General features: G+C 31.9%; 1 protein-coding gene across 1 annotated transcript; it reads right to left on the reverse strand.

Moving 5' to 3' along the window:
• Window positions 1–833: 833 nt before the first annotated feature.
• Window positions 834–12,181, reverse strand: LOC124936384 (gamma-tubulin complex component 4). The gene is made up of 16 exons (XM_047476880.1): window positions 11,871–12,181; window positions 10,923–11,214; window positions 9,938–10,074; window positions 8,275–8,373; window positions 8,063–8,183; window positions 7,146–7,418; window positions 6,688–6,768; window positions 6,414–6,497; window positions 5,804–5,890; window positions 5,138–5,193; window positions 4,844–5,029; window positions 4,421–4,646; window positions 3,608–3,696; window positions 2,940–3,093; window positions 1,161–1,283; window positions 834–1,078 (listed from the first exon to the last, which is right to left on the reverse strand). The coding sequence occupies exons 1-16, from the start codon at window positions 12,038–12,040 to the stop codon at window positions 1,010–1,012; spliced, it is 2,247 nt and encodes a 748-aa protein (XP_047332836.1). The 5' UTR covers window positions 12,041–12,181; the 3' UTR covers window positions 834–1,009.
• Between the last annotated feature and the right edge of the window lie 3,128 nt (window positions 12,182–15,309).

Here is a 15,309-nt window from a genome sequence, read left to right on the forward strand (position 1 = left end):
AAAGAAGGGTGTTAAGTGATAAAAATGTTGAGAAGAATAATGCTTTTGGAGTTAAGGTGACAAAGACCAGAAGGGATCTCGGATCTGGATCTCCTGTTAGATACGGGATTCCCCTGTTCCGCCTCATGGGGAGGGGCAAAATGATAAATAAAAAAAATTAATATGACAATTTTGCCCCTCCGGGAATCCCATAACAAAGGATTCCTTCTGGACAAAGACGGCTACAAAGAAGGGTGTTAAGTGATAACACGGATACTTTTGTCAAAAGCAGTTGCAAAGAAATGTGCTAAATGACAAGAGCGTTGAGAAGAAGTGAAGTGGGTGGCAAGTAATGAGAGATCTATACATGGTTTGTGTATAGGTAAAATTGGTTTGGTCATTATTAATTATTATACTTTTTGATTTTAAGGGTTGAATGGTCTTGAATTTTGCCTAAATTATCTCATTGTGAAATGGGTTTTTGATGTACTCCAGTCTCCAACCAGATTGAGTTTTAATGAATCAGCCTTTTTCATGTTCTCTTTCTTAGGAGGATTGAGATCTTAATAGGTTTTTTTTTATGCTTCTTAAATAAGAATGAATAGGAAGTATAAAATATAAGTTATTAAAAGGTGGTTTTGCAATTTTATTGAAAGAGAATCACAACCATGGTCAATCATTTGGATTACTTGTCTAATTTAGTTTTGTAGCTTTTATTTTTAACATGGTGAAGACAGTTTTATAGATATGCTTATTGTAACATATCTAAAAAAATGGTTTTTGACATTTGTACAGTCTGGTTGACACAATCTTTAGATTTTTACTATTATAGTAGTTTCAACTGGTTTTGATGAAAACATGTGCGAATGAAATAACTTTTTCTTTCCACATCGAAACATTTAAATCAATCCCAACAATGAGGGGAGAAGTTTGAAAAGAAATGAACCAATATAACATAAGCAAACACAAATAAATGGACAAAGACAAACTTGCAGTTCTTTCAAGGAAAATCATAAATGGTCACTCACAATCAGAGATTTCGCGGAACTGGGACCTCTGGACGAGGTCTAACAACATTAAGCACTCCTTTAGCAGTCGCCTGTTTATACAGTAAATTCGAACAATAAATGAGAGATGCAAAAGAGTTTTTTCCAATAATAATAATAGAGTGAGACATTTACCTCAAAATATGAATTGAAATTCAGACGCAAAAGGAAACGCCTAAGAAATGGAGCTCTTTGACTCCCAGCTAGTCGGCTACTACGCAATATAGTGTACAAGGAGTTTGATTTCTTGTTAAATTCCTGAACAAATTCATATATGGTAAGACAATATAATATAGCAGCTTACTAAGTTATACAGGCATTAAATGATTAAACTATAAGCAAAATAGAAAGTCACAACTTATCTTCACTCTCCATATAGCATAAATGTTTAATGATAAATTCATGTCATAGATTAGATTGGTTTATGATGATTTAATGCAGAAATAGTTTAAATTGCACAAAAAATACTAGACCCCATAGTTTTGGCAAGTTAATCCGTCCTGAAGATCGAAGATTTAGAAAAATAATGCTAACTCAACCGAACCGTTTACAACTAAGCAACCTTAGTTCGATATAATCACTCCATTTATTTAGGGTTTCTATGGTTTAAGTGGTGATTTTTTATTCGCAATAAAGTGAAAGGGACTCTCATTTGGTGAGAAAGGGAAAAACATTATTAAATTTTTTTATTATTATTTGCCCTTAGTTTTTCTCTAAACTATTTTGCTATAATATTCAATAGACAAACTGAACCGTTCAATCACCAACCAACCAATGTAATCCATAGTGTTGGCATTTCAGTTTTAGTAGAATTAAGATTACCCTAGCCTGAGTTAAGAGAGGGAGAGTTCCTTTGAGGGTGAGAGAGTCACTCACACATGCAGATACGGGAATAAACTCATTTTCGTGGAAGGCAACTCCAAACCAGGCTATGTGATCACTTGCATGTGATCGCATAGCCTGGTTTGGGGTTGTCTTTCATGAAAATGAGTTTATTCCCGTATCTGCAGGGTGTCTCCATAGCCCTTCCCGAGAGTTGACGACAACGTCTCTGAATCGTCTAATAGTGGAAGGAGGGGTGGGGAGAAGGGGGGCAAGTGGTGGGTGACGAAGAGGGGTCGCAAGAGGCGACTCTCACCCTCACAGGAACTCTCTCTCTTCATCATTCTCGTATTGAAGGGAGTTTTGTTCTTGCATAATGCAATTTATTTGCATAATTATATGATACCACAAGATGTTTGATGTGGGTTATTTGGGATAATTTCCAAATAACCCTTTATCCAATATTCCATATCATTGAAATCATCAAACAGAAACCAAATTACCCTGCTATTTTTTTATGTTGGAAGTTATCATGACCTACACTTCCAACTTAAAGCGTCAAATTACTCTTACTTTTATAACATTTTAAAATAATAAATAATGACATTTTGATCATTTTACCTAAATAACCAACTTCTTACACTAAACAAGATTATATGGAAATAACCAGTTAGTTATTCAAATAACCCGAGATCCAACAAGGCCTTAATGTCCTTGAAATTACTTTATTATGAACAAAACAGTCCATTATCTTATTAGGGACGACAACTTCTACTGGTATTTGTGAAAATGTGAAGCATTTTAAAAATTGATACAGTGGAAAAGGAGTGGTAGAGTATTTGTAATGATAAAAGGAAATGATGTTCCTCATAAAGCTCACATATATTGGAATAATTGTTTTTATGAAACTATTCACCTAAATGAGATTTAAGGAGCAATAATGTACCTCTCCATGAATCAAGTAATACACTATGACTACTTCATGCTTATAGTGCATACAGGTAGAAAACTATAAGCAAAACCATGTTTAAGATTTCATATAGATTCTTTAAAAGATTGGAAATAGTCATAAGGAATAGTATAGGGAATTACCTCAGTGATGTGCTCCAGTTCAACCATATTTACATTGGACTCTTGGTTCTCAATTTTCCAACAGAACTTGAGGCACAATTTCATTATGCCATCGAGTATCCTTGATACTGATCCAATGTCCAGGAAGGATTGCGAAATTAATGCTGCTATGTAACTGAAAGAAAATATTTAATTAATCATTTTCCCTTTCTATCAGATGGAACTTCATGCATCAGTCATAGTTTCTCAGTTTCAATCTATGTAAATCCTTCACATAATGAAGATGCATTCAACTTGAGAGCAAAACAAGATGCAATATATTGCATTAAACTTTGTGAAAACTAAAGATAACTCACATAAATTGAACCCAAGGGAAAAAAATGGAATACTCTTGCTCATGTAAACCAAAACATGCACTTTTTAACTACAAGAGAAAAATGTCAAAATAGCGACATCTTTCCGTTTTGGTGTTTTGAACAAAAATGAACATTGGATGTTTCTACTTCAATAGTGGTCCTGAGGCAGTGGAACAGAACTGCAAATCATTTTTTCCGTTTCCTTGGCAAGTACATTTTTAGAACCAAGAAATATTATATGTGCCTCGAGTTCTTTTAGTTGTAAAGGTACATGGTTCTTAATATTTTCGCTATAGAAAGACTGCAAAATATGATCCACTCATGATAACTTACTCATGATGAAAGTTCACAAGTTCAGTAAAATCACAAGATCCTTGAATCCGGGATTGCAGTAGATTCCACTGAGATTCTATCACATCAACCTGTTAATAAACAAACATCTTATAAGTTGTGCAACTTCCAAAATCAAAGGCCAGCAACAATGATTTAGATTGACTGCATGAGAAATCTTTAACATAATAGCACTTGAATTAAAAGAAGAAGACATTCTCAAATTATTTTCCTTCTCAATGTAGGCATTCACCTTTCACAGTTGGGATATTACACAAACTACTATTTCTAAAATTTGGAATTAGATGATATTACAAGATATTTGGTTGCATTATCCTCGTCTTATATTAGCCTATACATGTAGGAATTACCTTCTCAATGAAGTCAAGTCCCAAACAAATATTAGTTGCATTTCACATGGGCTAGAGCCATAAGGTTAGGAATTTAGGGTTTGTTCACATCTTGATCCCTATTGCTCTTTATCCCGTTTGGTTATTAAGTCAGTTTTCAGGCTTCTTCATATTCTAACATGCTATTACTTTGTTATAGTAATTTCTAGTTCTTTAGTAACTTTTTCACCTAAATATCAACAAATCTTCCCCTTATTACCCTTGTTGGCAACCTAGTTACGTGGTTCTTTAGCTAGTGTCTTCTATAAGTTTAGATTTGCTGCTTTATCTGTTGGATGGAAACAGTATGCTTAATTACTAATGTATCTTTCTTTGCCAAACAGGCCTGAAGGTAGTTGATGCCGATATTGAAAATTTATCCCATTTATGAATTTGCGAGGGGATTAAATAACAACAGTAGATATACCTGTATATAAAATTGGAGATTTCTGATGAGGAAGGCCATATGCTCTCTAATGTGCCACATGGGTGTAAAACGTTGCCTTCGTTGATTCGATACTTTGTTATTAACGCGGTCTGTACGACGCTGTGCAAAATCTGTGTGATCTTGATGCATTACAGATGCCCATGATTTCTCTAGTTCCATCTGTGTTCTCTTCAAACGGAGCAAATACTGGAATATACGGCAGTACCTGAAATAAAAATAAATAAATTGGTAACAAGTAGTGAGAAAGTAAAGTCCACAGAACAACTACAAAATGAAAATAGAAATGCAAAACCTTTTTGTTTCACGGAGTAAAGTGTATTAGCAAAAGATAATAACAGCTTCTAGTCAAAAACATGTAAAGTTAAATAATGAAAAATTAGAGAATCTTGTTAACGGACTTACTTTAATAGTATTTCTTGAGTAAAAAATAAATGCAAGGGCCAATCAACTGAATATTCAAGAGCAATTGCATCCCAACCATCCAGAGATGTTTCTGAAGAATCAGAAAATGCAGACAAGTCTCCAATTATTTTTGCTCGTGGAAGATCTGCTTGGGAGGATCTAACTGCAATTCCAGAAGAGGCCATCCTATAAATTGAAAAAGGAAAATTAACTGCAGAACTTTATACAGGGGTAACCACATAAAGTAACTGCTACACATGTTTAGCATAAAACCAATAATACTCAGAACTATACCGTATTGACACTCTTGAGAAATACTTGTCCTCGTCACCGATGGTCTTTATTGAAGCCTGCATACATGCACAGACAACACAAAAATACTTACAAATATGGTGACGCATAAGTAAACTGTGGGAAAATAATCTAACAAATAATGCTCATAAATGAACGACATTGCATGAAATTTGATTGAACAGTAGGATTTTTAAATCTATTCATGAGACAATTTTGATATATTATTTGAAAATATGGTTTTAGCAATCAATATTTTTATCTTTTTTATCTTTCACACTTTTTTTGTATACAAGGAGCAGGGTCAATTCACTGCTATAACTAAAAGCCGCTCCAAGGTTACGCGACCTAGGAGCTTGTTTGATGTGGGCTTATGTGGAACAAATCTAGGTTATGAGAAAAAAAATTGTTTGATGTAAAAGTGGGTTTTTTGGGTTAAATTACTAAAATATCTTTTGATATTTTAAATTTATAGCACGAAAGAAACCACATCCACAAAAAGAATATTTTTTCACAAAAGTAACAATATTGCATGATTACATAGGAGTTCAGGAAGAGCTAGCCTATAGACCTGTCAATGTCACCAATGTGACAGGAAACAATTGCTGATATTCAGAAGAGGATAGTAGCACGTAAAATAGGAGTATAAACATTTAGAATTATAAATACCAACTGAAAAGGAATCATAAGGTCAGCTTCAGCAGTTGATTGTCGAGGTGGCAACCGCATCAATTGTCGACTTTCTTCCAGAAAAATCTAGCATGATAAACCACATATGTTAACAATGTGCTTCACATTTAGTATGAAAAGACTTTAAAAAATAAATGGAGTGAAAGAAAGCATGTCCAATTAAAAATTGATATCAGAATTAATATGATAATGACCCAACTGGAATCTGTATTCACTCTGTAACTGCATGCGATTCCACCTGGTACTGAATATTGGCTCAACCGCTCAAGGCATAGTAAATAGGCTAAATATATACTCAGCAGTCAATAACATCCATAAGTTTTATACATGATGAAATTGCACATACATCAATAATCTACCATGATATCATATCATCAGACCCTTGCATATTCTGATCTTTATAAATATTATATCTCTTTGCATAGCCCTAATCTCCACGTCTTTATTCTAATTAATTTAACATTTTAGATGCCATTACAAGTTAATCCATATAGGCATATAATGAATTCCTACTGCCCAAAACAAAAACTGATATCAGGCTATTAGAAAAATACAGGTGTCACATAATTCTTCTAGATTCACCCCTTACCTGAAAAAAATCACCCTTGGCCAGCAAGAAGTAGTCTTTAAGGGCCCTCAAGTGACCATTTAGATCAGCTCGTACTACCACAAGCTGCAAAGGAGCAGAATAACTCATATAAACTCGTATAACTTGAGTTAGACTGAAATCCATTTGCTTATAGACATGGTACTTGTAAGTTGTAATCTACATTTACAATATATATGTAGCTTATACTAACCAGTTAGATCAACTTAGATAGTATTCTCAAGAAATAACTGGTGAAAAATAGCTTATCTAGTACCTGCCAAAGGTGGGTAGCAGCAATGGCCCGAATGGAGTCCACAGCACCCTCAAATGATCTTCTGTGGAATTCAGACGATTCCTAGACATTAAACAAACATCTTACAAAAAGAAAAAATTATATTACCAGAATAGTATCCACAAAAAAAAAAAGATAATTACCAGAATAGTTTGAAAAGCAGTAATAAACATGTATTAGTTTATCAGCTAGTTGGAGCATCTAATATTCAATAGTGAATGCAGAGAAGAGATGAACAAATGTAATACCTTGGGGATCAAGGGTTAGTTTTCAGCTTTGGGGGATCAAGAAGAGGAGAAAGAAAGAATAGGGAAACTTTCTGTTACTCATTGTCTAATTTGTGCATAAGTGACTTGTTACTCATTGTCTAAACGCATCTTGCGTTTTACTTTCAATGAAAAGTTGACCTTTTCAAAAAAAAATGTATACTAATTAAGTACCTTTAGGTCTTGAAGCAATGCTTCAATTTTGTCCGCCTCAGACTGTGGAAGTAACTCTTCTCCTTTCATAGTCTCCACTGAAGGTTCCTTCCTGGGAAATATTAGTCCTTCTGATCTTTGACTTCTTTGTGATGTCACTCTAGACATCTCTTGGTAATATAAAGCATTTTGAGATTGGAATGCTGGACTGGGATTGCGAAGAATTCTGATTGCTTTTCCAGAAAACAGAACAGACTCTGCAACCCGCATTGGTATGTATTCTGGAAGCATATCCTACCATCAATGTAGAAAGTATAAAAGCTTGATGATTAGCCAAACCAGAAAGTTTTATATTTGAAAACAATTAAGCACTATAGTCTTATATGTTCTTGTTTGTCTCTAGAAACATCAAGAAACACATATATCATGAACACTAAAAATTGTAGAAAACAGAATACCCATATTCTTTAGGGAGAGATAAACAGGAATTGTTTGAATTTGAAGTGAGCGACATGTGCTCCTATAGATAGAAACTTAAATATGTTAGTGTTTGCCTTGTATAAACTATACATTGAATCTAAATCAATATACAGAAAACAATGGATACGTTCATCCTCTCAAAACTCTTGTTTACTCGCACAAATAAATAATTTAATAATAACCATTAGGTGCAACGTTTAGCAATGCCCATAAATTGATCTTATCTAGTAAAATCAAGATCATAAATAAAAAAACAGATAGTAATTATAACATTAAAGCAATACATTGCATAATTAGTAGCATTCTCCTGTTCTCAGGCCTAAATATACAAGCTCAAAATGGTAGAACATAGTCTTGCAAAATAATCAAAGATCATTTCAGAAAAAACTGCAAATTGTACCTTTCATGCATAACAATATTGCCATGAGAAAATGGAGGAAAACAATGGATTCACTTACCAGAGATATATGAAACCCCAAATGCCAATCACTTAGAGTTGCATCACTTGTTGACATGTGCGAAAATTTATCAATCATATCTGGATGAGATGGATCATGCGCTGCTTCCCTGTTTTCCTGCCTTGACAAAATAAGATAGCATATGTCCCTAATGATGGCAAACACCTTCAAAAGAAAAGCTGAGCAAGTCAAAATTTGTCTTAATCCCTAACCTCATAATGAAGAACTCGTCATGCTGATCGTTAAGAATCCCATACACCATCCAAGAAGCAAGTTGATTATACATAACCTGATGGCCATGCCAAAGAAGCCTGTGTTTCATCAGATAAATTAAAAATTATATACTGATTTACTATTCCAAATATAACTAAGACATAAGCAGAAATACAAACAAATTGGAAAAAGACAGATAGTATCGTCCGCCAAAGCAGTTATATGATACCAATAAATTATCGTAATCAACTGTCATCATATCTCATAATCACCTTCCATTACAGATCTCCCACCAATTATTATATAAAAACTGCAAATTTAAAGCATCCAAATGTGATTCCCCTCTCGAAACCACTAAAGCCATGCAGAGGGCGGATTCATCCAATAATTGGCCTGAATATGGGAGATTACCAATAGACTAGGACATTACAAGGAAGTGGAGGTTCCAGCAAAGTCTGAGTTGGATGTACCAAGTATCACTTATCAGCTACTTATCAAACAACATATTATAAAAGTAATCTCTTCAGCGCAAATTATAAAACAATTGCCAAACCAATAGGTCGCTTGGTAAGGGGGAGATTATGAATTGTATGCATTTTAAAGCAATATTGAAGTGATAAAATATTAGTAAATATATATAATTCTTAAATAATATGTAACTTTGGTCTTTGAGCGGAGGGCGATTGTTCGACCTCCACTTGGTGTGTTTCACCCTTTCAAAAAAATATATATGTAACTTTGGTCATAAATCAAATTATATGTTCAAAGAATGTTATTTTATAGAGAAGATGTAATACCCAAGTATTATTATAATAACAATATAATAGTAATCATAGTAAGAGAATAAATATTGTGAACCACTGGATTGGATATGAAAGCCGCCCTTTCATTTCTCCAGTTTCTGCTGAAAACAAAGGGAGGGAGAGGAGATGTGTTGAGGATTGTATACAGGATGATAAAGAAGAAAAGGATTTCTTGAGGTTGGTTGGTTAATCTCATCCAGAAAGGCATGTGTATAAAGATAGGTGTTTGTGTATTTTCAGTATTATTTCTACATCTTTATTATATGTTTGGGGTAGGGCCTTACATCCAAAATTACAGTTGACCATACAAGGCCCATGAAAATCAAAGGGAAGAGTAAGTAACAAGGCAAGATTGAAGTGAGAGATCTTCTCATTAGCTTATGGTTGTTTATATGGGAAAATACTCCATACAAGGCCTCACTATGAACTTTTTTCTTCAGGACTAGCAAGTAGCAACCCAAACTTTAACATGACAATAAATTAAGTGAAAGATTTCCTCAAAGAGGTTGTTGATACACAGAAAAGCTTCAAGTAGCACAGGTGCAGTGACCTATTTTATCATAAGTATGCTTGATGAGATAGTTGTGTTTTCCTTAATTAGTACATTACACATCTGATAAGAGCTTCGAAGTGTGGGAAAACAAAAATATTTATACCTTTACAAGTTAAATAGAAAAGCTATGAACAAAAGCCAAAAGGATATTTTCCTTTGAAATTCACTATTAATATGAAATTAGCTATCAAATATTAAGTAACAGACGCGAACTTTGCATTTTTTGTAGTTGTAAAGAAAATTTTCTTTTAAAAAATTAATTAAGCAACGGTATATATTACATCCTGAGTATGAAAGTAAGTATACCTTTGAATGCATGCTTGTAGTTCAGGCACCCCACAATGGCATCTTTTGTACAGGAGATTAAGAAGACGTCCACCAGAAATATCATCACGCTCTATCTCAAGGATAAGCTCATAGAGGGGTGGCAAGAGAATGAAGAACTAGAAGAACAACCAACTTCAGAAGGTTGAATTGCCAAAATTACAAATTCATATTACTGAAGGAGATATAAATTCTTCAAAAAAACAATAACTGATCGAAAATAAGTTCTCATGGATTCAAAGAAAATGTTTGTCAACATATATCATCAACAGAAGAGTGTTCACAGTTAAGGAGGGACTGTATCAAAGACATATATGCATCTAATATAGCAAAAGGAAAATTAATGCTCATCAAACTTATTAAAATAATCAGCTTAAGGATATATAACTAAAAATAACCTACTAAAAATAAAAATATAGATTGGATACAAAAATTATAACTAAACAAATGCAAGGAACATTGTCTCCAAACTGAAAGTCTATGAGAAACCAATAAGAACATGTTACAAGGGTATGGTTACTAGCTGTTAGTGGCGGTTACAAATAGAATAGTATATAGTTGTTGTTATATTGTAGGAATGAAAATGACTAAATTTAGTTTCCAATCATTTTTTTAATCTGAAAACGGATGCAGATACAAAAACAATACAATAAGTGTTTCTAAATGAGGCCAATTCTTGGGAGATACATATAGTTTGGTAGTTCCAAATTAGACACAAAAATATAAGTAGGGAATTTGTTATCTCATAACTTATCTACATATTCATGCTAATGTGACCTAACCTAAATATTGCAATGCTTAGACTTTTGTTTTTCAACTCAATTGATATTGCTGAAAGCTAGAATGGAACTTCAATACTGCGGCCTAATTCAGTTTATGAAGTAATTAGTTAGGCTACTACTGAACCATTATAAGAATGCAGAAATACCAGCAAAGTATGCAAATCAAGTTATTGAACATGACAGACCTTATTAAGTCCTTGGGTTACTGTTGCTATGATGGGCACAGTATCTGACAACAACTTTTGCTCAATATGCAGAACAGAAGATCTGTAGATGGACAGCACCTCAACAATTCCATTAGCAACGGCCCTTCTGTATATACTGTGCTTCTCGTTTTTCCATTCCAGTAATTCAGAAGTTTTCGCCTGAGGATAATGTTTGGCGGACCTTATCCAACTTAGGTTTCTAGATTTAGAGGCGAAACGATCAAGTTCCCTATAGTAAAACCCCAAAGTGATTATCCTTTCAATCACAGACCTGCAAAAGTTACCATAACAAAACATCAGCAATTTGAGGAAATTAATGTAGCTTAGTTGGGGATTCACAATCATAAGAAATATACTTCCTAATATACAAAGTTATCTATTCACAATCAACTTTTTGAGGCACTACAAGGAAGGAAATTGTCTGAACCATCCATACTTCATACACAGCAAAAACAATTTAGGGGTTGTTAGAGATATATCCAAAGGCAGCTGACTCAATGACCAAATCTGAGTCAGACAAGTCATCAGTGGACCAGCCAAACACGAGAATAATGGCATCCAAAGGAATAGCAGTTAATAGAAGTCCTCATTCCGAAAGCTAAGGAAATTGAGATAATCATCCAATATGAAGATAAAGACTAGATTTTTATTTCCGTATCCTATAGCATGTAATCTTTTATTTTCTAGGTTAGAATTTATTCAGTGAAAATAACAACATTATCAGAGGGTTCAAAAGGCTGCTAAATAAGTTGAACAGCTGAAAATTTTAGTGTTTGGATTATTCAGTGTTTTTTTTTTTGTCAATGCGTCAAGAGGGCTGAAAATGTAATCAAATTCGGCTGACTTCGACGAAAGAAACATGTAAGCGAAAAAAATCCCCAAAATTAGCATATTCAAGGGTATAGAAGAAGGGAAGAAACGGCTAACCTTTCGCTTGGTTGTATGAAGGAAAGATCAGGGGCAAGTCTAAATGTGCATTCTTCGGAAATGGGGGCGTCTGGAGATAGGGTAACGCCAATAGAGGCTCGCTGCTCTCTCTCATCGATAATGAGATCTCCGGTGTAACCCAACAGCGCCAATAAAAGCTCGTGAAGCATACTTTGATCCCGACCGCAGATTTCCCTTCCTGGAGACGATTTCTGGGATAAATTTGGACTTTGGAATGAAGATTGAAGAGAATTTAGAGGACACTTCAGTCTAGTACTATGGTTCTTATGATGGGGAAAGAACTTCTTGGGGGATCCCGCGCTTTAGAAATGCCTTGTTGAAAATCAATTTTGTTTTTTAAATAAGAGAGAAAAAGAATGGGAGAAGAGAGAAAGTTGAGAAAAAGAGAGGGGTTTTATTTTTACTTTTAATTCATTTTTATTTGTATATATATATATATATATATATATTAATTCAAATAAACAAATGTATGGCATAATCCCATCAACCAATTTTATTTTTATTTTAGTTTAATTTATTTTTGAAATGAGTAATATTAACATATAAATAGCATGTAACACGTGTATTTTTACGAGTAATATATAAAAATCAAAAAAAAATTACGATAAAAATATGATAGCATTTTCAATTTACTCTCACATATATATTTAAATTAATCATAATTCTCAACCCGGCAATCCGGACACTTTTGAAATTAAACATCATTATAATTATATATATATATATTAGTTATATTATTAAAACGTCTCGCATTTATCAAATTTGGTGTTAAATTTAAAATATTAAGTCTTGGTTAAAGGGTTGTACTTGTTTGGTTATGTTGCAAGTTCAAACATACATATAATATTTTTAATTTTATTTTAATCGTTTTAAGTTTATTCAACCCTAATTTGACCTAATTATCAATTTACTCTAATATCGATAATCCAAACAATTTAAAAATTAAATATCATTAATTATATATATATATATAATTATAAACTAGTGGGTTGGACAACGAAATGAAAGACAAAATATACAAATTAAAAATAAATTTATAAATAAAATAAATAAAAATAACTTAGACAAAAAAAGGTAAAAAAATTGTATTTTAAGCGCGTAAAATATGTAAAGAAAAATTAATAGAGGACGCAGTACATGTAAGATATAAGAATAAAAAACAAAATGTATAAAAAATCAAAAAACTTTCAAACAATTTTTTTATAAATAAAACAAAATTATATATTAAACCTCTTAAATAGCATTGCACTTATCTTCTTGGGTTACAAAATTGTTAGCATCGACACTTAGGATAACCTACAAAATAAATAATAATATTATTAAGACCAAAATGTTACAAATTTGAATATCATGTAAATAGCTCTATCTAGTTCGATGAACTTACGATATCTACCATGGTTTTTTGAATCGACTATAAAAAATGTGAGCTTATTAAATAAAATATTCACAATTATAATATATCATTCAAATTGTAACTACAAAATATTATAACTTTAGATATCATTTTTCTGGTTCTTCAGTTTTGAAAACATTTGAAAAAACTTGTAGGTTGTATAGTGGTGTAAATTGTACTTAAAATTTGATTACAATTTCTGGTTGTTGACATGATAATAATTTTAATTAGTGGATAAATGTATGTATGTATTTATAAATAAATAATTGGAATAAATTAAGTATTAATAATTAAATGAAAAGAGTCTAATCAAATTCTATTGATAAAAAGTCATTTATTTTAAATATATGATATAAATTAATTGGAATGAGTCTAAACAAATATATATATATATAATAATAATAATCCTTAATTTTAACATGTCAGTCGATAGATAGGGTTAATTTGGGTATATACGTAATAGGAAATAGATATTTGAATTAGATTTTGGGTTGACCCGCCCATTAGTTTGAAACAGTTAAAAATAAAATTAAAAATAATATATATATATATTTCGAATTTACAACCTAACAAAAACAAGTACAATAATTTAACCAACCTAACAAAAACAAGTATAATAATTTAACCAACTAGACTAATAAACTTAATTTATATTTTGAATTCAATACAAAATTTGTTAAACGTGCGACATTCTAACAATATAAGTTCAACTTTTTAAACTAGTATATATATATATATATAATAATAATAATGCTTAATTTCAAAGTGTCCGGATTGACGGGTCGAGAGATGTGGTTAATTTGGATATATATATGAGAGTAAATGAATATTTAGGTTGAGTTCGTGGATTGACCTGCCCATAAATTATAAACGGTTAAATTAAATATGGTATATATAAATTTCAAATTTATAACTTAACAAAAACAAGTGTAACACTTTAACTAACTAAACTAATAATACTTTATATTTTTAGTTCAACATAAATTTTGATAAGCGTGCGACATTTCTAATAATTTAAGTTAAACTTTTTAACTAATTAATTTATATCTATATAATAATTTCAAAATGTCTAGATTGTAGGGTCGAAAGCTGTGATTAGTTTGGATATATATGTGAAAGTAAATTGATACTTGAGTCGGGTCAGGAGTTGACCCCGCCCATAAAATTGAAACGGTTAAATTTAAAAAAAAATTAAAAAGCTAATTAAATTTTTAATTCCTTAAGATTATGAATAAATAAAATTATTTCCTTATAAAAAAAAGAACATTTATTTTTTTTTTCTTTTAGTTATTTTGTTTAACATTTTTATAGGCAAAATAGGAGAAATCGTGTAGGCTTAGAAGGTGGTGGAAAGATCTTGAAATCTTCCTACTCGAATAAAAAGTCTTATCATCTTTCGTAATTACATCCACAAGAAAGTCGCCCCCATTATCTTTTGTCTTTTTTTTTTTTTCTGATCTTTTTTTTTTTTTTACTGACCGCTTTGTGAAGTTGTAGTTGAAGGCAAAAACATCTAATTGGGCTCATGTGAACTAACTAGAGGAACAACACGTGGAGCTCTCATCTCCAATGATACCATCATGCCTGACTTAGTTCATCCATAAACAAGTATTCATCTACGAACAAATAGTTTTGATCTTATCAACTTATACATATAAATTATGGGACTATGTGCTTAGATTGATTTGAAATTCCGCTTAAAAACACCTAATAATTTTGACATACTCACAAAATTTAATTTTACTTCTCCTATCACTGTTGTCTTTTCTTTTAGATAACTATGATGATCTAATGAACCTAAAGTTTTATAGGTTGTGGTTTTCGTTTCACCGAAGGAGGATCGGATGTTTAGAAAGAAACTCTTGCGTCGGTTAAGTATAATCGGTAAATTTCAAAAAAATATTAATAAATATTTATATTTATACATTAAATTTAAATATTTATATTTATATTCTATTGATATATATAAATAGAATATAAAATAATAATTTAAAATATAGGGTATTTTAGTATTTTGGTTAAAGA

This window comes from Impatiens glandulifera, chromosome 4 (genome assembly GCF_907164915.1).
Source record: "Impatiens glandulifera chromosome 4, dImpGla2.1, whole genome shotgun sequence".
NCBI lineage: Eukaryota > Viridiplantae > Streptophyta > Magnoliopsida > Ericales > Balsaminaceae > Impatiens > Impatiens glandulifera.

Coding starts and splice junctions, on each gene's coding strand:
- LOC124936384 (XM_047476880.1), bottom strand. CDS start 12,040: ATGCTTCACGAGCTTTTATTGGCGCTGTTGGGTTACACCGGAGATCTC. Junction 3,697..4,420: donor ATCTCCAATTTTATATACAG/GTATATCTACTG, acceptor GTTTATTAACAG/GTTGATGTGATAGAATCTCA. Junction 3,094..3,607: donor CTTGTGAACTTTCATCATGA/GTAAGTTATCAT, acceptor ATTTTCTTTCAG/TTACATAGCAGCATTAATTT.